Genomic DNA, 27,231 nt, shown 5'->3' with positions numbered 1-27,231 from the left:
CTCTGAATGCTCTCCTCCTTCTGATTCCCCTCCCTGCCACAGTCTCTGAATGCTCTCCTCCTTCTGATTCCCCTCCCAGCCACAGTCTCTGAATGCTCTCCACCTTCTGATTCCCCTCCCTGCCAGTCTCTGAATGCTCTCCACCTTCTGATTCCCCTCCTAGCCACAGTCTCTGAATGCTCTCCTCCTTCTGATTCCCCTCCCAGCCAGTCTCTGAATGCTCTCCACCTTCTGAAACTCCGTCCGCGGCGGCTCCCCAGCTCTCTGCCTCTTTCATTTTTTTTATAAAAATAATTTTTATTGGAATTTTTTACAGAAAATATAAAAATATAACAAGTATAGCCACAAGCAGTAATATGCAACTAACAGCCCCATAACACCCACAATTCCCCCCATACCGTAACATCACATATATCACACTCCCCCCACCCCCAACATGAGAACTTAACCATAAATAAAAATTAAATAAATCAAATTTAAATAAAATAAGCAAACATAATCAACGTCTCCCCCCCCCCCCCCCCCCCCCCCCCCCCGGGTTGCTGCTGCTACTGTCCCAGTACCCTATCGTTGAGCCAGAAAGTCGAGGAAAGGTTGCCACCGTTTAAAGAACCCTTGCACCGATCCTCTCAGGGCGAATTTAACCTTCTCTAGCTTAATGAAGCCCGCCATGTCATTGATCCAGGTCTCCACGCTTGGGGGCCTCGCGTCCTTCCACTGTAGCAAAATCCTTCGCCGGGCTACTAGGGACGCAAAGGCCAGCACACCGGCCTCTTTCGCCTCCTGCACCCCCGGCTCTACCCCAACCCCAAAGATCGCGGGGCCCCATCCTGGCTTGACCCTGGATCCCACCACCCGTGACACCGTCCTCGCTACCCCCTTCCAGAACTCCTCCAATGCCGGGCATGCCCAGAACATATGGGCATGGTTCGCTGGACTCCCCGAGCACCTGACACACCTATCTTCACCCCCAAAGAACCTACTCATCCTCGTCCCAGTCATGTGGGCCCTATGCAGCACCTTGAATTGGATGAGGCTAAGCCGCGCACACGAGGAGGAAGAATTTACCCCCTCCAGGGCATCAGCCCATGTCCCGTCTTCGATCTGTTCCCCCAGTTCCCCCTCCCACTTCATTTTCAGCTCCTCTACTGACGCCTCTTCCACCTCCTGCATAAGCTTGTAGATATCGGATATCTTCTCCTCCCTGACCCAAACCCCCGAGAGCACCCTGTCACTCACCCCCCTCGCGGGGAGCGCAGGGAATCCCTCCACCTGCCGTCTAGCAAATGCCTTTACCTGCAGATATCTAAACATGTTCCCGGCGGGAGCCCAAATTTCTCCTCCAACTCCCCCAGGCTCACAAACCTTCCGTCGATAAACAGGTCCCTCAGCTGTCTAATGTCCGCTCTGCACCATCCCTGAAATCCCCCATCCATGTTCCCTGGGACGAACCTATGGTTCCCCCTTAACGGAGCCTCCATCGAGCCCCCCACTTCTCCCCTATGTCGCCTCCACTGCCCCCAAATCTTGAGGGTAGCCGCCACCACCGGACTAGTGGTGTACCTCGTGGGAGGGAGCGACCACGGCGCCGTTACCAGGGCCCCCAGGCTTGTATCCCCACAGGACGCTCTCTCCATCCGTTTCTATGCTGCCCCCTCCCCCTCCATCACCCACTTACGCACCATCGACACGTTGGCAGCCCAGTAGTACCCCGAGAGGTTGGGCAACGCCAGCCCCCCCCCATCTCTACTCCGCTCCCAGAAGACCCTCTTCACTCTCGGGGTGCCATGTGCCCAAACAAATTCCATGATGCTGCTGGTCACCCTTTTAAAAAAGGCCCTAGGGATAAAGATGGGCAAGCACTGGAAGAGGAACAAGAACCTCGGGAGAACCGTCATTTTGACGGATTGCACTCTGCCCGCCAGCGATAGCGGCACCATGTCCCACCTTTTAAATTCCTCCTCCATCTGTTCCACTAGTCTGGTGAAGTTAAGCTTATGAAGAGCCCCCCAACTCCTGGCCACCTGCACCCCCAGGTACCTGAAACTCTTCACTGCCCTCCTGAAGGGGAGCCTCCCAATTCCCTCCTCCTGATCTCCCGGGTGCACTACACATACCTCGCTCTTTCCTAAGTTCAGCTTATAGCCCGAGAAGCCCCCAAATTCCGCTAACAGCTCCATCACCCCCGGCATTCCCCACTCTGGGTCCGCCACATATAACAGCAGGTCGTCCGCATACAGCGATACCCGGTGCTCCTCCCCACCCCGCACCAGACCCCTCCACTTCCCTGACTCCCTCAACGCCATGGCCAGCGGTTCAATCGCCAGTGCAAAGAACAGGAGGGACAGGGGACACCCCTGCCTGGTCCCACGATAAAGCCTAAAATACTCCGATCTCCTTCCATTTGTGACTACACTCACCATCGGCGCCGCGTAAAGCAGCCTCACCCATTTGATGAATCCCTCCCCAAATCCAAACCTCTCCAGCACCTCCCACAGGTACCCCCACTCAACTCTATCAAATGCTTTCTGTGCGTCCAGCGCCACCACTATCTCCGCCTCCCCCTCCACTGCCGGCATCATGACAACATTGAGCAGTCTCCGCACATTCGTGTTGAGCTGCCGCCCCTTGACAAATCCTGTCTGATCTTCATGAATTACCTCTGGCACACAATCCTCTATCCTGGTAGCCAGGATCTTCGCCAGCAACTTAGCGTCTACGTTAAGGAGCGAGATAGGCCTATATGATCCGCACTGCAAGGGGTCCTTATCCCGTTTTAGGATCAAAGAGATCAGTGCCCGCAACATCGTCGGAGGCAAAGCCCCCCCCCCCCCCCCCCCCCAACGCCTCATTGAAAGTTCGCACCAGCAGGGGACCCACCAGGTCCGCATATTTTTTGTAAAATTCTGCCGGGAACCCGTCCGGCCCCGGGGCCTTACCTGACTGCATTTGCCCGATCCCCCTGACTAGCTCCTCCAACTCTATCGGCACCCCCAGCCCCTCTACCAGCCTCTCTTGAACCCTTGGGAAATATAGCCTGTTCATGAAGCTCTCCATCCCCTCTCTCCCCCTCGGAGGTTCCGACCGGTACAATCCCTCGTAAAAGTCCCTAAAGACCCCGTTTACTTCTGTCCCCTTCTGCACTACATTTCCACCCCCATCCTTCACTCCCCCAATTTCCCTAGCCGCATCTCGCCTACGGAGCTGATGCGCCAACATCCTGCTCGCCTTCTCTCCATACTCATACGCCCTCCTCCACTGTGTCTCCGCCTTTCTGGTGATCAACAAGTCAAAATTGGCCTGTAACCTGCGCCGTTCTCCCAGCAACCCCTCCTCCGGTGCCTCCGCTTATCTCCTGTCCACCTCCAGAAGCTCCCCCACCAGTCTCTCCCTCTCCTTCCTCTCCCTCCTTTCCCTGTGGGCCCGGATAGAGATCAGCTCCCCCCGGATCACTGCTTTCAGAGCCTCCCAGACCATCCCCACCTGGACCTCCCCCGTATCATTGGTATCCAGATACCCCTCAATGCTTCTCCGAACCCTCTTACACACCTCCTCCTCCGCCAGCATCCCCACATCCAGGCGCCAGAGCGGGCGCTGGTCCCGTGCCTCCCCCATCTCCAGATCAACCCAGTGCGGGGCATGGTCCGAAATCGCTATGGCCGAATACTCGGCATCCTGCACCCTCGGGATCAATCCCCTGCTCAGGACAAAAAAGTCTATCCGGGAATAAACCCCATGGACGTGAGAGAAAAAGGAATACTCCCGCGCTCGGCCTCCCAAACCTCCAGGGATCCACCCCCCTCATCTGGTCCATGTATCCCCTCAGCACTTTGGCCGCCGCCGGTCTTCTACCCGTCCTTGAACTGGACCGGTCCAGTGTGGGATCCAGCACTGTGTTAAAATCTCCCCCCATGATGGGCAGCAGGGTAGCATGGTGGTTAGCATAAATGCTTCACAGCTCCAGGGTCCCAGGTTCGATTCCCGGCTGGGTCACTGTCTGTGTGGAGTCTGCATGTCCTCCCCCTGTGTGCGTGGGTTTCCTCCGGGTACTCCGGTTTCCTCCCACAGTCCAAAGATGTGCGGGTTAGGTGGATTGGCCATGCTAATTTGCCCATAGTGTCCTAATAAAAGTAAGGTTAAGGGGGGGGTTGTTGGGTTACGGGTATAGGGTGGATACGTGGGTTTGAGTAGGGTGATCATGGCTCGGCACAACATTGAGGGCCGAAGGGCCTGTTCTGTGCTTTACTGTTCTATGTTCTATGATCAGGCCCCCTGCCTCCAGGTCCGGGATGCGGCCCAACAATCGCCTCATGAAGCCAGCATCATCCCAATTCGGGGCATATACGTTCACCAGCACCACCTTCTCTCCCTGCAGCCTACCCCTCACCATGATATATCTGCCCTCCTTGTCCGACACCACCTCAGCCGCCTCAAACGCCACCCTCTTCCCCACTAGAATCGCCACCCCCCGGTTCTTCGCGTCCAATCCTGAATGATAAACCTGCCCCACCCACCCTTCCTCAGACGGACCTGGTCCGCCACCTTCAGGTGGGTCTCCTGGAGCATAGCCACATCCGCCTTCACCCCCTTAGATGGGAAAATACCCTGGTTCTCTTAACCGGCCCGTTCAGCCCCATCACGTTCCAGGTAATCAGCCGGATCAGAGGTCCTCGTTGGGAAAGTGGAGTTGCACGAGGCACTTCATAAAAAGTGCCCCCCCCCCCCCCCCCCCCCCCCCCAAAAGGCTAGGACCCCTCCTAGCCGCGACGCACCCTCCATGGTACTTCCGTGAGTCAGCTGACTTCTGCTGACCCCGGCAGCTCCCGCCAAAACCTATCCCCTCCCGGCTTGGGGTCATCCCTCTCTTGCCACACCTCCTTGGCATTGCTGCAGCGCGGGAAAAAAGACCCGTAGAGGCCCCGCCCCCACCGCAAGCTCCACCCCCCCCTGCCCCGCAGCGCGGGAAACCAGAGGAAAGCCTGCGCTTTCACACTGCCACACCCCACCCTTCTGACGCAGTTCCCCAAAATCCAGTTTCCCCTCAATCCCCAGCCCCGTACAGAAGAGAACATATAGAACACAAACTCCCAACACTCCTCCCCCCCCCACCCACCCCCACTAACCCACAACCATGCCCAACAAACAAACCCACCCGTAACCAGAGCAAACAGAAAACCAGCATACATAACACACATGTCGAAGTTGAAACAGTTGGAACAAAACAGCCACAGCGGAAACAACGCCGGCCAAAGTATGTCCCCAGGCCCTAGTTTGAGTCCAGCTTCTCCGCCTGTACAAAGGCCCACGCCTCCTCCGGGGACTCGAAGTAATGGTGCCGGTCCTTGTATGTCACCCACAGACGCGCAGGCTGCAGCATTCCAAACCTGACCTGCCTGACATGCAGCACCGCCTTCATCCGTTTGAACCCGGCCCGCCGCTTAGCCACCTCCGCACTCCAGTCCTGGTAGATCCTCACTACCAAATTCTCCCATTTACTGCTCCTCTCTTTCTTGGCCCAGCGCAGCACACACTCCCGGTCACTGAATCGGTGGAACCGCACCAGCACCGCCCTCGGGGGCTCACCTGCCTTGGGCCTCCTGGCCATCACTCTGTGCGCTCCCTCGAGCTCCGGGGCAAATGGAAGGACCCCGCTCCCATCAACGAGCTCAACATCGTGGTCACATACGCCGGGAGATCCGACCCCTCCAGCCCCTCCGCCAGGCCCAGGATCCTCAGATTCTTTCGCCTTGTGCGAACGTCCAGCTCCTCCAAGCGGTCCTGCCACTTTTTATGAAGTGCCTCGTGCAACTCCACTTTCCCAACGAGGACCACGGCCTCCTCCTCTCTTTCAACGGCCTGCCGCTGCAACTCCCGAATAGACTCCTCCTGTGCTGTCTGGGTTCCAAGCAGCTTGGTAGTAGTTGCATTCATGGAGTCCAGCAGCTCAGCTTTCAGCTCAGCAAAACAACGTAGGAGCGAGGCCTGTTGCTCCTGCGCCCACTTCCACCAGTCCTCGGGTGTTGCGCTGGCCGCCATTTTGTTTTTCTTCCCCCTTTTTTTGGGGAGTTACTGCAGCCTTTTTCACCATATAGTGTGGGTCAAGTTCTTCCAGGCACCTTCCCCCGCCGGGATACGTAGCAACAGCACCGTTTGGGGCCCTCAAAACGGCCCAAAAGTCCTTAAATAGCGGGAGCGCCGGCCGCCATTTTGTTTTTCTTCTCCCGTTTTTTTGGGGGCGTTACTGCAGCCTTTTTCACCATATAATGTGGGGCAAGTTCTTCCAGGCACCTTCCCCCACCAGGATGCGTAGAAACAGCGCCGTTTGGGGCCCTCAAAACGGCCCAAAAGTCCCTAAATAGCAGGAGTGCCGGCCGCCATTTTGTTTTTCTTCCCCTGTTTTTTTGGGGGAGTTACTGCAGCCTTTTTCTTCTTCCCACTCTGGGTCAGCACCATATAGTGTGGGGCAAGTTCTTCCAGGCACCTTCCCCCACCGGGATGCGTAGAAACAGCGCCGTTTGGGGCCCTCGAAACGGCCCAAAAGTCCCTAAATAGCGGGAGCTGCTGAACGTGCGGCTTAGCTCCGCATAGCCGCAACCGGAAGTCTCTCTGCCTCTTTCATAATGACCAGTGGGCACCATCCACCTCCAAGGCTTATCGAAGACCCCCCTCCTTGATCAGCTTCACGATCATCCTTGATATGTAGTCTGTGGTACTCATTCACTCCGCCCCAACCTGCAGCCCCACGGTTTGTAGATTCTGCCGCTGATACCAATTCCCCTGGATGTCCACCTTTGCCCTCAGCACCTCGCCAGCTCCGCCTTCAATGAGACAATCCAGTCACTGTGGTTCAACACCACCCTTTCCACCCCTTGGATCGTCGCACCTTACGATACCATGCGTTTCTCCACCTGCTCCAAGTTCCTGCTCCAAGGTACCGCGAAGAGGGTCTACTGCTCCCTCAATTGCAATGGATCAGTCCTTTTGCATCGCTCTCTGATGATGCTGAAACTCCCTCTTGCTCCACAGGCAGTGTGGTAGGTGATGACGGTGCACCGAACTCCGCTATTCTTTCAGTTGCTGCGCCACGCGGGTCCTCTGCCTCCTGAGCCGAGGCTTTACTCGACTTTTGACAGGTGTTATAGCCCACCGACATTCCACTTTGGAGGAGAAGCCAACTCCCTCCACTTATTCTGCACTTTTACAAGCAAGGAGCCCATGAACCAGGCAGAAAGGGCCAAAACCGAAGCCTCCAAGCAGGAGCCACCTTTTGTGCGACCCATCAGCTCATGCCTGCCACTGGAAGTCAGCTGGGGTTTTTAATAACATTGCAACAAAATATAGTGGGAACAATTTCCTACATCTATCACAGCAATGAGATTAAATTGCTATGGGAGTTTGGATGATGTGTCATAGTCTTTGTAATGATGTCATGTCGACTTCATTTTGTTCCTTGAATTGCTGTGCAATCAGATTAAAGTAACTCTGCAATTTAGTAGTTGTGAATCCCCATTTCTGCATTTTGTGACACATCACACAGGAAACATCCTTTTTTATCAGTTCTCAAGAGTTCAAATAGATTCAGCTGATTGGGTGACTTCCTTTTGTGCTGCTATTCTGTGATTCATTGCAGTGTTTTGCGTCTTTTAGTGTTTGATTTCAATAGAATTCAGTCCTTATGCAGATGCGACATTGTGATTTTAGTGATTTAAATTAAAAATTGCATTTCTACAATGATACCAACTGCACATGTTCAGTAGAGTACCCAATTCTTTTTTTCCCAATTAAGAGGTAATTTAGCGTAGCCAATCCGCCTATCCAGCACATCTTTGGGTTGTGGGGGTGCGACCCATGCAGACGCTGGGAGAATGTGCAATCTCCACATTTCCCTGGATCGAAGCCTGGTTCTAAGCACCTTGAGGCAGCAACGCTAACCACTGTGCCACCGTGCCGCACTCTGTTCATACAAGCTGCTTTATCCTCCACTCCACTTCTATTCCGACCTCTCTATCTTTAGCTGCCTACATTGTTCCAATGAAACTCGAGGAACAGCACCTCATTTTTCAGCTCGGCACTTCACGGCCTTCCGGACTCAACCTTGAGGTCAACAATTTCAGATCAGTAATGCCCTTTTTCTCTTTTTTTCTGGTGGCCCAATACTCTCCTTTTGCATCATCGTCCTTTTGTCATTTAACCTCTCCTGCCTTCCACCCTACCAAAATCCTTTCCTTCAATTCAGCACCCACCCCCACCAATAACCCTGACTCTACCCTTGTTTAAAATCTGTTAGATCTCTAATATTTCTCCAGTTCTGACAAAGGCCTATCGATATTTCTCTCCACCGAGGCTACCAGACCGGCTCAGTATTTTCAGCATTTTCAGTTTTTATTTATGCTTCACATTGTGTGTGGTTGGGTGTTAAAATTACCATCTCCAAATGAAGAAGCCGGGTTTTACCCTGTGGTGCTTATGTGCTCAGCACGTGGATAAGCACCAGGCCGCAGAATTCCAAGCTGCCAGCTGCATAGACCTCCAGCTTTGGAAACTGACTGGGAATTCCACCCAAGGTGTCGTCAAAGCAGCAACAAACCTTTAAAACTGCATCTTTGAATATCTCCAGCTTTCCCGGATTATCAATAGAATTAATGTCTTCTATTTACATTTAGTTGAAAGTGATTTGAGAAAAGCAGATGGAGTTTATTCTGCTCCCATTCGGGTCTTTACGTTCTGTAATGGTCCATGGCAATTATTTATTCCAGGGAAATATTTTGGCCATTCTTTATGATTGTGCCTTTTTATAGGTTGAAGTTTGCTGCTGGTTAATTTGATCACTTAGGCAACGTTTTAATTGTCCCTTTGTGACTAATTAACCAAGGTTATGTTTGGAGCAGCCATTAAAGCTCAGCTCCTGTGGGTATTGTGTCCTTGCACGCAATATATTTCCTTAGGTAGTTGTACTCGACACAGTTGGAAAAATAGACCTGAGCAAAACGTATACAGTAACACTGTATCCAATTATTAGTTAAATTGGGAGGCTTTATTGGAATTTTGTGACCAAACATGTTGTATAATGTTTCCAGTGTTATTGTCGAAGTTTGCAAATTAAGTTCCTGGTTATGCTTAGTTTCTTGGTGCTGATGGACAATCAATAGAACTTGACTTGGCTACAAGTCACTCAAGCTTTATGAGGAGATTTATTTTTTAATTCATTCATGGAATATGGGCATCGCTGGCCAGGCCAGCATTTATTGTCCATTCCTAATTGCCCTTGAGATGTCTTTGTGTACCTGAGGTGTAGGTACATCCACAGTGCTTTTAGGGAAGGTTTTCCAGGATTTTGTCTCAGTAACTGTGAAGGAATAGCGACATATTTCCAAGTCAGGATGGTGAGTGGCTTCCAGGTGGTGGTGTTTCCATGTGTCTTTTTTAAAAAAAATAAAAAAATTTAGAGTACCCAATTATATTTTTTCAATTAAGGGGCAATTTTAGCATTGCCAATTCACCTACCCTGCACATCTTTGGGCTGTGTGGACATGGGGAAAATGTGCAAACTCCACATGGACAGTGACCCGGGGCCGGGATTGAACCCGGGTCCTTGGCGCTGTGAGGCAGCAGTGCTAACCACTGTGCCACTCCATGTGTCTTCTGCCCTTATCTTTCTAGCTGGTAGCAGTCGTGGGTTTGGAAGGTGCTGTCTAAGGTGCCTTGGTGAGCTCCTGCCGTACATGGTGCACACGGCTGCCACTGTGTGTCTGTGGTGGAGGGAGTAAATGTTTGTGGATGGGGTGAATTAAAAAATAAATCTCCTCATAAAGCTTGAGTGACTTGTAGCCAAGTCAAGTTCTATTGATTGTCCATCAGCACCAAGAAACTAAGCTGATACGATGAGGGGAAGATGGTGCTTGATTGTGATTCATTGAACAGCATGAGACATTTGTTCTGGTTGTAAATAAAGATGGATCTGTTAGGTAAGATATCTAAAATGAACCATACGTAGATTAAGCTTGGTGGGTGGAGGGAAGTGGACAAGTACTTTGGAATAAATTCCGTCTTCTCCTCAATATCCAGTTACTGTATAAAATTGGATGTTAAATCTGATGCAGATGAATTCATAATGATATAATCCAACCAAGTTAAAAGGTGAAAGTACTGTATTGGGATGCTGCTTGATTAGCTGTGATACTGTGCTCGCTGTGCCAAGGGACATGATTATGCAAAGAAGCATGACTGCTTTATTTGCCAAGGGTGAAAGTTCTGGATGGATTTGCCTGCTTCCAGGATTTTTCCTCCTTCCATGCATTCGTCAAAGTAATTATGATGCAGTTCCTTTTAGTCTCACTGACAGAGTGATTGACATTTGCACGACATGCTTGAAGCATGAAAAACACTCTGCCAGTGAATCTGACAAACAGGCTGAACTTGAGTCTTGTTACGATGGCAAAGAGCTTCATTTTCAAATCTGTTGTCTCTCAGTTGCAAACTTTTGGTTGGCGGTCTGTTCCAGGTCAGTATAGTCTCCTGAAGTCTTGCCCAAGGTTTTGCCAACCTGACACTTAATTCCTCCTCCTACCTACCGAGTGTACCTTTGTTAACCATGTGACATTGTGATGCTTAAAATTCTAAATGGTTTCAATCTTCAAAAACTCCTTAATTGCACATGAAAGCAGAGAAAGTTCAGAAATTGGGAACAATTTAGGAAGGGTTGCAAGAATGGCCCACGAGCAGTGGTCTGACATCAGAGAGAAGGAAAATCCATGTGTTACTTGCAACCCCTAAATAGGGACTAAACTATTGATCTTGCTCAGTTGTTTTTTGTTAGCCATTCCAGCTCTATTCATATTTCCAATTTTCTGCCCATTCTGCCATTCGAACCCATGCTGTACCTCCCTTTTCAACATCCAATTGATTGTGATTGTGATGGCATAGTACATTACATTCTGCTTTCACAGTGAACTTGAATGTAGAATTGCTTTGTCAGTTAACTTTATGCCCTATTCTGTTTTAGATACTGGAGATATATATATTATGAACTTATGAAGTAGAGGAAGTACACGGTAGCATTGTGGATAACACAATCGCGTCACAGCTCCAGGGTCCCAGGTTCGATTCCAGCTTGGGTCACTGTCTGTGAGGAGTCTGCACATCCTCCCCGTGTGTGCGTGGGTTTCCTCCAGATGCTCCGGTTTCCTCCCACAGTCCAAGGATGTGCAAGTTAGCTGGATTGGCCATGATAAATTGCCCTTAAGTGTTCAAAATTGCCCTTAGTGTTGGGTGGGGTTACTGGGTTATGGGGATAGGGTGGAGGTGTTGGCCTTGGGTAGGGTGCTCTTTCTAAGACCCAGTGCAGACTCGATGGGCCGAATGGCCTCCTTCTGCACTGTAAATTCTATGATAACAGTCTTTCCTTAACTATCTGCCCATTATCCTTTACTTGTGTTAAATGCTTTCATCAGAACATCACCGCTTATTGCATACAGCCCTATTTTTCCAGATTTTCCTCTACCTCATAAGTTCATAATATATAGGAGCAGAATTGGACCATTTGGCCCATCGAGTCTGCTCCACCATTCGATCACGTCTGATCTCATCCTTGTCTTAACTCCTCCGTCGTGCCCGCTCTCCATAACCCTTCAACTCATTACCAGTTAAAAATCTGTCTTAACACCTCTTGACATTTGCTCACTGTTCCAGCATCCACCACACTCTGGGGTAGCAAATTCCACAGGTTCACAACCCTTTAGGAGAAGTAGTTTCTCCTCAACTCTGTTTTAAATTTGCTGCCTCTTATCCTAAGACTGACCTCTCGTTCTAGAATACCCCACAAGAGGAGGCATCCACTCCACCTCTACTTTATCCATACCTTTTATCATCTTGTCTTCCTCAATTTGATCTCCCCTCATTCTTAAGTCACTTTGTCCCAGATATAGTTCTAGTGAATCATTGCTGGACTCTGCAAAACTGGTATTTCTTTTCTAATTTATTGGGTCCAAAACTGAATGCATTATTCTAAATGAAGTCGGACTAGTGTCTGTATGACCATAATAGTCTAATTCACTGGTGTACTGTAATTCTGTACCCCTCACACTTATGTTCTGCATCTGATTAGATTTGTGGGTGGCAACTGAGAAGAGGTTTAATGCCATATGTACCTGGATCTCTAAGATCCTTTGTTCGTGTATGCTCTTGTTCATGCAGCCAGCTAGGTTTTCATGCAAGGTAATATGTCCAAATACTGATGCAGAGGTGGGGAGAAATCACTTTTCTGTTACCCGTATAAATGAAATAGTAACATTTGACCAAGTTATGCTTGATATGTTATAAGTTTTATTTGTCACTGTATTTTATAGATGCCAGTTTTCCGCAACCTGTAATCCGACCTCAGGACCAGATTGTCAATAAGAAGGAGGATGGCATATTTCACTGTCAGTTCACAGCTACACCTCTCCCCATACAAGAATGGGTATTTGATAATTCCATCATCCATAACTCATCACGGTAAAGTTTTTTTTCTAAGCATTTGATGTACAGAGCAATAATTTAAATACAATGAGCAGCATGTTGATTATGACCTGGACTTGGTGCTGAGTGTATATCCACTGGGGAAACACATTCAGCATTGTTGACCAAAATGCATTCTGTTGTTTTCTCTCCCTTCTTCCCTTCCTTTCTGCCCTTTTTCTCTCCCTTCCTCCTTCCTTTGTGCCCTTGAAAGGTTCAAAGTGACGAAAGGGAAATGGACTGCGGATGTTAGTGAGTTCTGTAAGCAATGTCAAATTCATAGGTAGAGGGGCAGCACGGTGGTGCAGTGGGTTAGCCCTGCTTCCTCACGGCGCCGAGGTCCCAGGTTCGATCCCGGCTCTGGGTCACTGTCCGTGTGGAGTTTGCACATTCTCCCCGTGTCTGTGTGGCTTTCACCCCCACAACCCAAAGATGTGCAGGATAGGTGGATTGGCCACGCTAAACTGCCTCTTAATTGGAAAAAATTAATTGGGTACTCTAAATTAAAAAAAAAAAAAAAATTATAGGTGGATGTCGGAGCAGGATAGAAGTGAAGGACAAATTTACAGCTGATATCAGCAAATGCTTCAAACATGTTAATTTGTGGCTTTTTACTGGAGACTGTTCCATAGCTACTGGCCACCAACCCTGTACCCTAATGTTAACAGCTGTGCTTTGTCTCAGTCTAACCAGTGCATTTAAGAAATTGAATAATCCCTTTCACTGTTCCATGTGAGGCTGCTTAACTGGACATATTGATTTAATCACATGTCTTCCTGATCTGGAGACTTCAATGTCACATCAGGCAGGACATTTGCAAACTGAGCCAGCTGGGTAAGCTGTCAAAGGTAATTCTGACTTTGAATCTTTTCATTGGTTTAGTTCCACAAATTTCTTCAGTTGAGACACACCTATGAGGCCCAGCCTTGAGTCTTGCATGATTCAAAGAAATGTCATTTAAACCTAGTCTCACATTGTGAACAAATGCTTTCTGCTGTCAAATAGGGAGGACCTAGTAATGATCTTGATGCAGGTTAAGAATGTGAATATTTGAGCTGCCTGTTTATAAGGAGCTGAACTCCAAGAGTAAAAAAGCAATAAGATAAAAATGTCAACTCTTACATTTGTTCATAATTTTAATTGGTAATGGGTTGAAGGGTTATGGAGAACGGGCAGGAAGGTGGAGTTGGGGCCAGGATGGGATCAGCCGCGATCACATTGAGGGTGTCAGGTTCAGGAGACTAAATTGCCGACTCCTACTCCTAGGTCATGTGTTCTAGGGAGGAGATGCTCTGGCTGATTTTACAATCCAGCTCTTGGTCTGTAACATTGTAGGTAGCAGATGAGGAACATATCAGCCATGATAGAATGGCGGTGCAGACCCTATGGGCTGAATGGCCTAATTCTGCTCCTATATCATATGAATTTATAATTGGGGTAACATGGTGCACAGTGGTTAGCACTGCTGCCTCGCAGCGCCAGATTTATTCCTCAGATTTCTAAATGTAAATGATTTCTAAACTCCTACACATACTACTCAAGAAGCAACAGGCATGGTATAGGAGACATCATCAGAAAGAAGCCTTTGGAAAAAGTCAAACTAGGTTTGCAGTCTTCAAGTCACTTGGTTCATTTTGACCTCTCAGAAAAGAGAATTCTACCTGCGATGTGTTTCGTTCTGGAATCAGAGCAGTTTTAAACACGATGGAAGAAAGTGCAGAAAGGCCTATTGCAGAATCACAGAATAATACAGTGCAGAAGAGGCCCTTCAGCCCATTGAGTCTGCACCGACACATGAAAAACACCTGACGTGCCTACCTAATCCCATTTGCCAGCATTTGGCCCACAGCCTTGAATGTTAAGATGTGCCAAGTGCTCATTCAGATACTTTTTAAAAGGATGTCAGGCTTTACCACCTCCTCAGGCAGAGCGTTCAGGACTGTCACCACCCTCTCGGTATAAATATTTTTCCTCACATCCCCTCAACCTCTAGCCCCTTACCTTGATCTTGAGTCCGCTCGTGACTGATCTTTCAACTAAGGGGAACATCTGTATTTTATCCACCCTGTCTATGCCCCTTATAATCTTGTACACCTCGATCAGCTTCTCTGCTCCAGAGAAAACAACCCAAGTCTATCCAACCTGTCTCCATAACTTAAATGTTCCATCCCAGGCAATACCCCGATGAATCGTCTCTGCACCTGTTCCAGTGCAATCACATCCTTCCTATAATATGGTGACCAGAATAACACTCAGTACTCCAGCTGTGGCCTCACCAAAGTTCTGTACAATTCCATCATGACCTCCCTGCTTTTGTAATCTGTGCCCCGATTGACAAAGCCAGATGTCCCCAATGCCTTTTTCACCACCCGATTAAATTGTCCTCCCACCTCCAGAGACAAACGCGCCAAGATCACTTTGTTCCTCCGAATTTCCCAGTCTCATGCCGTTCATTAAATATTTCCGTGTCAAATTTCTCCATCCAAAGTGTGTCAACTCACATTTTTCAGGGTTAAATTCCATCTGCCACTTTTCTGCCCATTTGACCATCCCGTCTGTATCTTCCTGTCACCCAAGACACTCAACCTCACTGTTAACCACCCGGCCAATCTTTGTGTCATCCGCAAACTTACTGATCCTACTCCCCCACATAGTCATCTATGTCGTTTATAGAAATGATTAATAATAGGCAACCCAGCACAGATCCCTGTGGTACACCACTGGACACTGGCTTCCAGTCACGAAAGCAGCTGTCTCCTACAGCAAAGCCAATTTTGAATCCACCATATCAAATTACCCTGTACCCGATTTGCCTTCTTTATAAGTCTCTCATCTGGAACCTTGTCAAAGGCTTTGCTGAAATCCATCTAAACTACATCCACTTCCCTCATCTACACACCTGGTCATCTCCTCAAAAAATTCAATGAAATTAGTTAAGCATGTCCTCCCTCTGACAAAGCAATGCTGACTATTCCTGATCAAACCGTGCCTCTGCAAGTGGAGATAGATTCTCTCCTTCAGAATTTTATCCACTAGTTTCCATAACACTGACGTGAGACTCACTGATCTGTAGTTCCCTGGCTGATCTCAACAACCTTTCTAAAATAGTGGGACCACATTAGCTGTTCTCCAGTCCTCTGGTACCTCCCCCGCGGCCAGAGAGGAATTAAAAAATTTGGGTCAGAGCCCCTGCAATCTCCTCCCTCGCCTCCCACAGCAGCCTGGGACACAATTCATCTGGACTGGAGATTTGTCCACTTTTAAGCCCACCAACACCTCCGATACCTTTGTCACTCCCTATGTCAATTTGCTGAAGAACCTCACAGTCTCTCTCCCTGAGTTTCATATCTACCTCCTCATTATTTTGGGTGAAGCCAAATGTGAAGTATTTGTTCAACACCCTGCCAATGTCCTCTGGCTCCACCCACAGATTACCCCTCTTGACCCCTAATGGGCCCTACACTTTCCCTGTTTATCCTCTTCCCATTGATATACTTATAGGATATCTTGGGATTTTCCCTACTTTTACCAGCCAGAGCTTTCTCATATTCCCTATTTGCTCTCCTAATTGCTTTCTTAAGCTGCATCCTGAACTTTTCTGTACTTCACTAATCCCTCTGCTGATTGCTCCCTTTCTACTTGTTGAAAGCCTCTCCCTTTCTTCTCATCATATCCTGAATATCTCAGGTCATCCATGGTTTTCTGGCTTTGTTACTCCTTCCTGTCACCCTTGAGGGAACATGTTGGCCAGGTGGGCAGCAGGGTAGCATGGTGGTTAGCATAAATGCTTCACAGCTCCAGGGTCCCAGGTTCGATTCCCGGCTGGGTCACTGTCTGTGTGGAGTCTGCACGTCCTCCCCCTGTGTGCGTGGGTTTCCTCCGGGTGCTCCGGTTTCCTCCCACAGTCCAAAGATGTGCGGGTTAGGTGGATTGGCCATGCTAAATTGCCCGTAGTGTCCTAATAAAAGTAAGGTTAAGGGGGGGTTGTTGGGTTATGGGTATTGGGTGGATACGTGTGTTTGAGTAGGGTGATCATGGCTCGGCGCAACATTGAGGGCCGAAGGGCCTGTTCTGTGCTGTACTGTTCTATGTCTATGTCTATGTTTGACCTCTACCCTCCCTATTTCCTTTTTGCCCTATTGCTCTTCTATATTTGACTCCAACTCCATCTGCAAGTTTGCTGACGATACGACCGTAGTGAGTCCGATCTCGAATAACGATGAGTCAGAATACAGGAGGGAGATTGAGAACCTAGTGTCGTGGTGTAATGACAACAATCTCTCCCTCAATCTGGCCAAACATTGTGACATGGGGCAGCGCAGTGACACAGTGGTTAGCACTGCTGTGTCATGACGCAAAGGACCTGGGTTCGATCCCGGGTCACTGTCCATGTGGAGTTTGCAAATTCTTCTCGTGTCTGCGTGGGTCTCACGCCCACAACCCAAAAAGATGTGCGGAGTAGGAGAACTGGCCATACTAAATTGCCTCTTAATTGGAAAAAAATAATTGGGTAGTCTAAATTTATTTCTAAAATACGTGAACAGTTTCAAATGGTCCATATTTAAGAGCTCAGCGACCAACTGAAACAAGTATGTCACAAATGTCATAGACTTTATCCGCAAATGTGTAGAAGACTGTGTGCCAAAGAAAGTAGTACATCGTGTTCCCCAACCGGAAACCGTGGCTTAATCAGGAGATTGACTCCCTACTGAAGGCCAGGTCTGAGGCGTTCAAGTCAGGCGACCCTGACCAATACAAGAAATCCAGGTATGACTTCCACAAAGTCATCAGGGATGCCAAGAGACAATATGAGACCAGACTAACGTCACGGACTCTCATTGGTTGTGGCAAGGCCTAAACAGCCCAATGGGCTACAAAGCAAAGCCAAGCAGAATCTTCGGCAGCAGTGCACCACTACGATGAACTCAATGCATTCTATGCTCGGTTCAAGCAGGAAACCATCAAACCGCTGTCAACTGCCTCAGCAGCTCCAGGCACACCCATACCCACCATAAAAGCTTCCGAAGTCAGATTGGCCTTCTTGAAAGTAAACCCTCGGAAGGCGACGGATCCTGATGGTGTCCTTGGTGCACTGGCTGGCAGATGTGTTCGCGGACATCTTCAACCTTTTCCCTACTCCATTCCGAGGTCCTCGCCTGCTTCGGGGAGACCATCATCATAGACTGCCAAAGAAGAAACGGGCAACTTGCCTCAACAACTATCATCTGGTGGCCTTGACATTGATCGTAATGAAGTGCTTCGAGAGATAGGTCATGAGGCACACAACAACTCCATACTCCCAGAATGCCTTTATCCACTGCAATTCACATACCGCCACAACTGGTCCACAGCAGAGGCCATCTCCCTGGCCCTACACTCATCCCTGGAACATCTCGAGAACTAGGACTCCTACATCATATTCCTATTCGTTGACAGCTCCGTCTTCAACACCAGAATCCCAGCTAAGCTCATATTAAAGCTCCAAAACCTAGGACTTGGCTCCTCACTTTGCAATTGGATTCTCGACTTTCTGACCCACAGACCACAATCAGTAAGGTTAAACAACAACACCTCCTCCACGATAGTCCTCAATACTGAGGCCCTGCAAGGCTGTGTATTTGGCCCCCTGCTACAGTTCCTATACACATCTGACTGTATGGCAAAATTTGGCTCCAACTCCATCTACAGGTTTGCTGACAACGTGAACGTAGTGGGTCAGATCTCAAAAAACGATGAGTCAGTATACAGTAGGGAGATAAAGAACCTAGTAGAGTGGTGCAACGACAACAATTTCTCCCTCAATATCAGAAAAACTAATGATCTGGTCATTGACTTCCAGGAGCAACGTGCCGTACACATCCCTGTCTGCATCAACGGGGCCAAAGTGGAGATAGTTGACAGCTTCATGGTGTGCACATGACCAACAATCTGATCTGGTTCATCCATATCAATGCTATCACCAAGAAAGAACAAAAGCACCTACACTTTCTCAGGAAACTAAGGAAATTTGGCATGTCCACATTGACTCTTACCAACTTTTACAGATGCACCGTAGAAAGTATCCTATCTGGGTGCATCACAGGCTGCTATGGCAACTGTTCAGCCCAAGAAACTACAGAGAGTTGTGAACACAGCCCAGTCTATCACACATACCCACCTCCCATATATTGACTCTGTCCATACCTCCTGCTGCCTTGGGAAAGTGGGCAGCATAATCAAAGACCCCATCCACCCGGCTTATTCACTCTTCCAACTCTTCCATAGGGCAGGAGATACAAAAGTCTGAGAACACGCACTAACAGATTCAAAAACAGTTTCTTCCCCGCTGTTACCAAACCCTTGATTGACCCTCTTATGGACTGATCTGATCTCTTCACACATCTTCTCTACTGAGTAGTACTACACTCCTGTGTGCTTCACCCAATGCCTGTGTCTACGTATTTACATTGTGTATTTTATGTTTGCCCTATGTATTTTCTTTTCATGTATGGAATGAACTGTATACACAACAATACTTTTCATTGTACCTCGGTACATGTGACAAGAAATAAATCCATTCAAATGCAATAACACCTGACGTCTGCGGCCTTAAAATGCTCTTCATCAGAGATGCTCATTCGAAGTGGTTAGACATACACAAAATGAAGTCCACAACCTCAACAGCAATTGTGACAGACATTTGCCACCCCCTGGTTGCCCAAGATACTGATCTCCGAAAATGGGACTGATTTTACTGATGAAGAGTTCCAACATTTCACGAGAACCAAAGACAATCAACACATTCGAACTGCTCCCTACCCTGCTTCAAATGGACTGGTTGAGAGAGCCGTCCACCCATTCAAAGGCACCATGAAGAAACAATCATCAGCCTCTCTACAACAAGACTGGCCTATTTCCTGCTTACCTATAGAGCAGCACCTCGTGTCACTACAGGAGTTACACCTGCCGAGTTGCTAATAGGCAGACACATTAGAACCCTGGATCTGATATATCTGAATTTGGTGGGGAGGGTGGAGGTAAAACAATGCGCAGACAAAACTTCACAACTCGAAAACCTGAGAGAATATTTGAGGTGGATGATTTGATTGGATTTATTCTTGTCACATGTATTAGTATACAGTGAAAAGAATTGTTTTTGCATGCTGCACAAACAATGCATACCGTACATAGGGAAGGAAGGAGAGATTGCAGAATATAATGTTAGTTATAGCAAGGTGTAGAGAAAAGATCAACTTAATACGAGGTAGGTCCATTCAAAAGTCTGATGGCAGTAGGGAAGAAGCTGTTCCTTGAGTCAGTTGGTTGGTGTCCTCAAACTTTGGTATCTTTTTCCTGATGGAAGAAGGTGGAAGAGAGTATGTCCAGGGTGCGTAGGGTCCTTAATTATGCTGGCTGCCTTTCCGAGGCAGCGGGAATTGTAGACAGAGTCAGTAGATGGGAGGTTGGTTTGCGTGATGGACTGAGCTACATTCACAACCTTTTATAGTTTCCTGCGGTCTTGGCAGAGCAGGAACCATACCAAGCTGTGATACAACCAGAAAGAATGCTTCCTATGGTGCATCTGTCAAAGAAGTTAGTGAGAGTTGAAGGTGACATGCCAAGTTTCCTTAGTCTTCTGAGAAAGTAGAATCAGCATGGGGGGACCAGGACAGGCTGTTGGTGATCTGGACACCTAAAAATTTGAAGCTCTCGACCCTTTCTACTTCGTTCCCATTGATGTAGACGAGGCATGTTCTCCTCTAGGCTTCCTGAAGTCGATGACAATCCCCTTCGTTTAGTTGACATTTAGGGAGAGATTATTGTCGTCGCACCAGTTCACCAGATTCTCTATCGCATTCCTGTACTCTGTTGTGTCATTGTTTGAAATCCGACCCACTACGGTGGTGTCATCAGCAAATTTGAAAATCGAGTTGGAGGGGCATTTAGCCACACAGTCATGGGTGTATAAGGAGTATAGCAGGGGGCTGAGGACACAGCCTTGTGGGGCACCAGTGTTGAGGATGATCGTGGAGGAGGTGTTGTTGCCTATCCTGACTGATTGTGGCCTGTGGGTTAGAAGGTTCAGGATCCAGTCGCAGAGCGAGGAGCCGAGGCCAAGGCCACGGAGTTTGGATGTGGAGATGAGGAAGGAGCAGTGCTCTGAAAGCTGGTGATTGAAACAAACATGTTGGAGTTTAACCTGGTGTTGTAAGACTTCTTACGGAGTTTGGAGATGTGTTTCGTAGGAATGATGGTGTTGAAGGCTGAGCTGTAGTCGATAAATACAGTCTGACATAGGTGTCTTTGTTATCTAGGTATTCCAGGGTAGAGTGGAGGGCCATGGAGATGGTGTCTGCTGTAGACCTGTTGCAGTGGTAGGCAAACTGTAGTGGATCAAGGCAATCTGGGAGGCTGAAGTTGATTTGTGCCATGACTCACGGTAGCATGGTGGTTAGCATCAATGCTTCACAGCGCCAGGGTCCCAGGTTCGATTCCCGGCTGGGTCACTGTCTGTGTGGAGTCTGCACGCCCTCCCTGTGTGTGCGTGCGTGGGTTTCCTCCGGGTGCTCCGGTTTCCTCCCACAGTCCAAAGATGTGCGGGTTAGGTGGATTGGCCATGCTAAATTGCCCTTAGTGTAAGGTTAATGGGGGGATTGTTGGGTTACGGGTATACAGGTTACGTGGGTTTGAGTAGGGTGATCATTGCTCAGCACAACATCGAGGGCCGAAGGGCCTGTTCTGTGCTGTACTGTTCTATGTTCTATGACTAACCTTTCGAAGCACTTCATAATGATGGATGTCAGAGCCACTGGACGATAGTCATTTAAAAAAAAAAAAAAAAAAAATTTTATTGAAAAATTTTGTATTTATATAACAACGAACCGCAATAAAATACTAACAATAATGATAACAGTCAAAAAAAAAATACAGTAAAGAACACTCTCTCTCTCTCTCTCTCCTCTCTCTCTCTCTCTCTCTCTCTCTCTCTCTCTCTCTCTCTCTCTCTCTCTCTCTCTCTCTCTCTCTCTCTCCCCCCCCCCCCCCCCCCCCCCCGGGTTGCTGCTGCTATTGACCAAGATACCGATCTTTGAGCCAGGAAGTCCAGAAAAGGCTGCCACCGTTTATAGAACCCTTGTACTGATCCTCTCAGGGCAAATTTGACCCTCTCCAATTTTATAAATCCCGCCACGTCACTGATCCAGGTCTTCACACTTGGGGGCCTCGCATCTTTCCACTGCATCAAGATCCTCCGCGGGCTACTAGGGACACAAAGGCCAGGACACCGGCCTCTTTCGCCTCCTGCACTCCCGGCTCTACCGCAACTCCAAAAATCGCGAGTCCCCCACCCTGGTTTGACCCTGGATCCAACCACCCTCGACACCGTCCCCGCCACCCCCTTCCAGAATTCTTCCAGTGCTGGGCATGCCCAGAACATATGGGCGTGGTGCGCAGGACTCCCCGAACATCTGGTGCACCTATCCTCACCCCCAAAGAACCTACTCATCCTAGTCCCGGACATGTGGGCCCGGTGCAGCACCTTAAACTGGATGAGACTAAGCCTCGCACATGAAGAGGAAGAGTTGACTCTCTCCAAGGCATCCGCCCAAGTCCCGTCCACTATCTGCTCCCCAATTTCCCCCTCCCATTTAGCCTTCAGCTCCTCCACTGACAACCCCCTGTTTCCCCCCTATGCCGTCTCCACTGTCCCCAGATTCTTAGGGTCGCCGCCAAGAGTCCCCCAGTCCCTGGCCACCTGCACCCCCAGGTACCTAAAACTCTCCCCTGCCCTCCTAAGAGGGAGCCTACCAATTCCCTCCTCCTGGTCCCCAGGGTGCACTACAAACACCTCACTCTTGCCTAGACTTAGTTTATAGCCTGAAAAGGTCTCAAACTCAGCTAGCAGCTCCATCACCCCCGGCATCCCTCCCACTGGGTCCGCCACATACAGTAGCAGGTCATCGGCGTACAACGACACCCTATAGAACATAGAACAGTACAGCACAGAACAGGCCTTTTGGCCCTCGATGTTGTGCCGAGCAATGATCACCCTACTCAAACCCACGTATCCATCCTATACCCGTAACCCAACAACACCCCCCCCCCCGGGCAATTTAGCATGGCCAATCCACCTAACCCGCACATCTTTGGACTGTGGGAGGAAACCGGAGCACCCGGAGGAAACCCATGCGCACACGGGGAGGACGTGCAGACTCCGCACGTATAGCAGGCCTCATATAGCAGCCTCACCCATCTAATAAATCCTTCACCAAATCCAAACCTCCCCAACACCTCCCATGAGTACCCCCACTCCACTCTATCGAAGGCCTTCTCCGCATCCAGCGCCACCACTATCTCAGCCTCCCCCTCAATCGCCGGTATCATGATGACATTCAACAACCTCCGCACATTCGTGTTCAGCTGCCTTCCCTTAACAAAACCTGTCTGGCCCTCATGTACAACCCCTGGCACACAGTCCTGTATCCTGGTGGCCAGGATCTTTGCCAGCACCTTGGCATCCACATTAAGGAGAGATATGGGCCTGTACGAACCACACTGCTGGGGATCCTTGTCCCTCTTTAAGATTAAAGAAATCAGCGCCCGCGACATCGTCGGGGGCAAAGTCCCCCCTTCCCACGCCTCATTAAGTGTCCGCACCAGCAAGGGGCCCACGAGGTCCACAAACTTTTTATAAAACTCCACCGGGAACCCATCCGGCCCCGGCGACTTCCCTGACTGCATCTGCCCGATCCCCTTAACCAGCTCCTCCAGCTCAATCGGCGCCCCCAACCCCTCCACCTGGTCCTCCTGCACCTTCGGGAAAGAAAGCCTGTCGAGAAACCTCTCCATTCCCCTCCTCTCCACCGTTGGCTCCGACCGGTACAGTTCCCCGTAAAAGTCCTTGAAGACCTCATTCACCTCTACCCCCTTCCGCACCACATTCCCACTCTTATCTCTTACTCCAGCAATTTCCTTAGCCGCATCCCGCTTGTGGAGCTGATGAGCCAGCATCCTACTCGTCTTTTCACCATGTTCATACACTGCCCCTTGTGCCTTCCTCCACTGTGCCTCCGCCTTTCTAGTGGTCAGCAAATCGAATTTAGCCTGTAGGCTGCGCCTCTCCCCCAACAATCCCTCCTCTGGTGCCTCCGCGTACCTCCTGTCTACCTCCAGCATCTTCCCCACCAGTCTATCCCTCTCACTCCTCTCGCTCCTCTCCCTGTGTGCCCGGATGGATATTAGCTCCCCACGAATCACTGCCTTCAAGGCTTCACAGACCATCCCCACCCGGACCTCCCCCGTATCATTCACCTCGAGGTACCCCTCAATACTTGCCTGGACCCTCCTGCACACCTCCTCCTCTGCCAGCAACCCCACATCCAACCGCCACAACGGGCGCTGGTCCCGCACCTCCCCCATCTCCAACTCCATCTAATGTGGAGCATGGTCGGAGATTGCAATGGCCGAATATTCGGCCTCCTCCACTCGGAATCAGTCCCCTACTCACCACGAAGAAGTCTATCCGAGAACATCATCCCAATTTGGGCATACACACTAGCAAGTACTACCTTCTCTCCTTGTAGCCTGCCCCGAACCATAACAAACCTACTCCCCTTATCCGCCACCACCTCCGATGCCTCAAACAACACATTTTTCCCCACCAGAATCGCTACTCCCCGGTTCTTCACATCCAACCCAGAGTGGAAAACCTGCCCCACCCACCCCTTCCTCAGATGGACCTGGTCCGCCACCTTCAGGTGGGTCTCCTGAAGCATTGCCACATCTGCCTTTAGCCCCCTCAGATGAGCAAGTACCCTCGACCGCTTCACCAGCCCATTCAGTCCCCTCGCATTCCAGATGACCAACCGGATCAGAGGGCGGCCCGCCCCAGGCCAGCACCTCCCGCCCGACTCAGTCCCCACGGCGACAACACCTCCCCTCTGTCCCCCCGGCCCACACCAGCTGCTTCCTGACCCTGCCAACAGCAACCCGGTATCCCCCACCCCCCCCAAAAGGTAGGAACCCTCCTAGCCGCGAACTGTCCTCCATTGTACTTCCGTAGGTCAGGTAACTTCTGCTGACCCCTCCCACAGTGGGATCATCCCCCATCCTGTCACTCCTCCAGCGCGGGGAGGAACCAGTTAAGGCCCCCCCCCCCCCCCCCCCCCCCCCCCCCCCCCCCAGAAACCAGAGGAAAGCCCGCGCTTTCGCACTGCCCCACCACACCCTTCTGACGCAGCTCCCAAATACCAGCCCCACTCCATACCCCCAACCCTATACTGAATACAACAAACCCCCCCACCCCCCCCCCCGCAAAATACAAAGCTCAAACAATGCCCCCCAACAAAAAACAGAACACCCCAATGGATAACCATATCAAAATTACAAAAGTACAGAAAAAACACAGCAACAGCAGAAACCAGCAAGAAAGCATTACAACCGACCCCGCAACCCCCAACCCCTAGTTCGAGTCCAGCTTCTCCGTCCGCACAAAGGCCCACGCCTCCTCCGGGGGATCAAAATAATAATGCTGCTCCAAATAAGTTACCCACAAGCGCGCAGGCTGCAACATTCCAAACTTTATTTTCTTCTTATAGAGCACCTGCTTCGTCTGATTAAACCCGGACCGCCGCTTAGCCACCTCCGCACTCCAATCCTGGTAGATCCGTACTACCCCATTCTCCCAATTGCTGCTCTTCACCCTCTTGGCCCAGCGCAGGACACACTCCCGATCACTGAACCGGTGGAACCTCACCAGCACCGCACGCGGGGTTTCATTCTCCTTACGCCTCCTGGCCTGTACTCTGTGGACTCCCTCCAGCTCCAGGGGCAGATGGAAAGACCCTGCCCCACCAGCGAGTTCAGCATCGTGACCACGTAGGTTGTCAGATCCGACCCCTCCAGCCCCTCCGCAAGGCCCAAGATCCTGATTCTTCCGCCTCATGCGGTGATCAAGCTCCTCGAAGCGGTCTTGCCACTTCTTATGGAGCGCCTCGTGCCCCTCCACCTTACTCACGAGAACCACGGCCTCCTCCTCTTGTTCAGCGGCCTGCGCCTGCAACGCCTAGATGGCAGCACCCTGGGTCGTCTGAATCTCCGAAAGCTTTTTATTAGTTTCCTGCAGAGAGCTCAGCACCTCAGCCTTAAAATCTGCAAAACAGAGCAGGAGAGCAGCTTGCTGCTTCTGCGCCCACAGCCTCCACTCTGGTGCTCTGCCGGCCGCCATCTTGGAATCCTTCCCCCGTTTTTCCTGGGGAGCTGCTGCCATTTTTTCCCCCTTTCCACTCCGAGTTCGAGTCATGAAATGTAGAGAAAGTTGATCACCACACCTTCTCCCCCCGGGAGACGTCGAAAAAATTCCGTTTTGGGCTCTACAAAGAGCCGAAAAGTCAGTTTGAACCGGGAGCTCCCAAATGTGCGGCTTCCTACGTCATCGCCGCCACCGGAAGTCCTGGACAATAGTCATTAAGGCATGCTGCTTGGCTTTTATTTGGTACAGGGTTGATGGTCGTCTACTTGAAGCAGATAGGGACCTCAAGATTGTTGTAAAGAGAGGTTGAAGATGTCTGCGAATACCCCCGCCAACTGATCCGCACAAGACCTGAGTGCTCGTCCGGGTACCCCATCCGGGCCAGTGGCTTTCCGTGGGTTGACCTTCGAGAAGGCTGCTCTGGTGTCTGCTGTGGTGATCTCAGATACAAGTTCATCCGAGTCTTCTGGGGTGGAGGGCTCGTTCTCGCTTACCTCTTGCTCAAAGCGTGCATAGAATGCGTTGAGCTCATCGGGGAGGGGTGCATTGGAGCCGGCGATTTTACATGCCTTCATCATGCCTAGGCTGTTTAGCACAACGCTAAATTGCTGGCTTTGAAAGCAGACCAAGCAGGCCAGCAGCACGGTTCGATTCCCGTAACAGCCTCCCCGAACAGGCGCCGGAATGTGGCGACTAGGGGCTTTTCACAGTAACTTCATTTGAAGCCTACTCGCGACAATAAGCGATTTTCATTTCATTTAATTTTTCACATGCCCGTTATGTCTTGCAGACCTTGCCATAGACAGCGGGGTCTGTGGGGTTAGCCTGGGACTCGAGCTTGGTCCGGTACTGTCTTTTGGCATCTTTGATGGATTTCTTTAGATCATATCTGGCTTTCTTGTATAGGTCAGTGTCGCCTGACTTGAGCGCCTCAGACCTAGACTTCAGCAAGCAGTGGATATCCCTGTTCATCCATGGTTTCCGGTTGGGAAACACGCGGATTTGCTTCTTTGGCACACAGTCTTCTACACACTTACGAATGAAGTCAGCTACTGTGATGACTTGGTATATGTAAGAAATGTTGGTGTTGGTCCCAATTGAATCCCTGGAATGGTGGTGGCTGTTTACGTCCAGTGTTATATGACATAGAATAGAATCCGTTGAATCCTTACTGTGCAGAAAGAGGTCATTCAGCCCATCGAACCTGCACTAACCCTCTGAAAGAACACCCGACTTAGGCCAATTCCCCTGCCCTATCCCCGCAACTCTACCTAACCTCCATATCTTTGGACACTAATGAGCAATTTTTAACATGGCTAATCCACCTAACCTGCACATCATTGGACTGTGGGAGGAAACCGGAGCACCCGGAGGAAACCCATGCAGACACCGAGAGAACGTGCAAACTCCACAAAGTCACCCAAGGACGGAATTGAACTCGTGCCCCTGGTGCTGTGAAGTAGCAGTGCTAACTACGGTGCCACCACGCCACCCAAGGATGCCCAGGA

At 49.9% G+C, this 27,231-nt stretch overlaps 1 protein-coding gene across 1 annotated transcript in view; it reads left to right on the top strand.

The window, feature by feature from the left end:
* Positions 1 to 27,231, top strand: part of LOC119966981 (inactive tyrosine-protein kinase 7-like) — a 331,205-nt gene that overhangs the window by 185,089 nt on the left and 118,885 nt on the right. Inside the window, exon 5 of the mRNA XM_038798955.1 lies at positions 12,345 to 12,492. Coding sequence (XP_038654883.1) covers positions 12,345 to 12,492 — 148 coding nt within the window. The remainder of the gene's footprint in view (positions 1 to 12,344; positions 12,493 to 27,231) is intronic.

This window comes from Scyliorhinus canicula, chromosome 6, assembly GCF_902713615.1.
Source record: "Scyliorhinus canicula chromosome 6, sScyCan1.1, whole genome shotgun sequence".
NCBI lineage: Eukaryota > Metazoa > Chordata > Chondrichthyes > Carcharhiniformes > Scyliorhinidae > Scyliorhinus > Scyliorhinus canicula.
The sequence above is the reverse complement of the archived record's forward strand: the minus strand, read 5'-3'. Positions and strand labels throughout refer to the sequence as shown.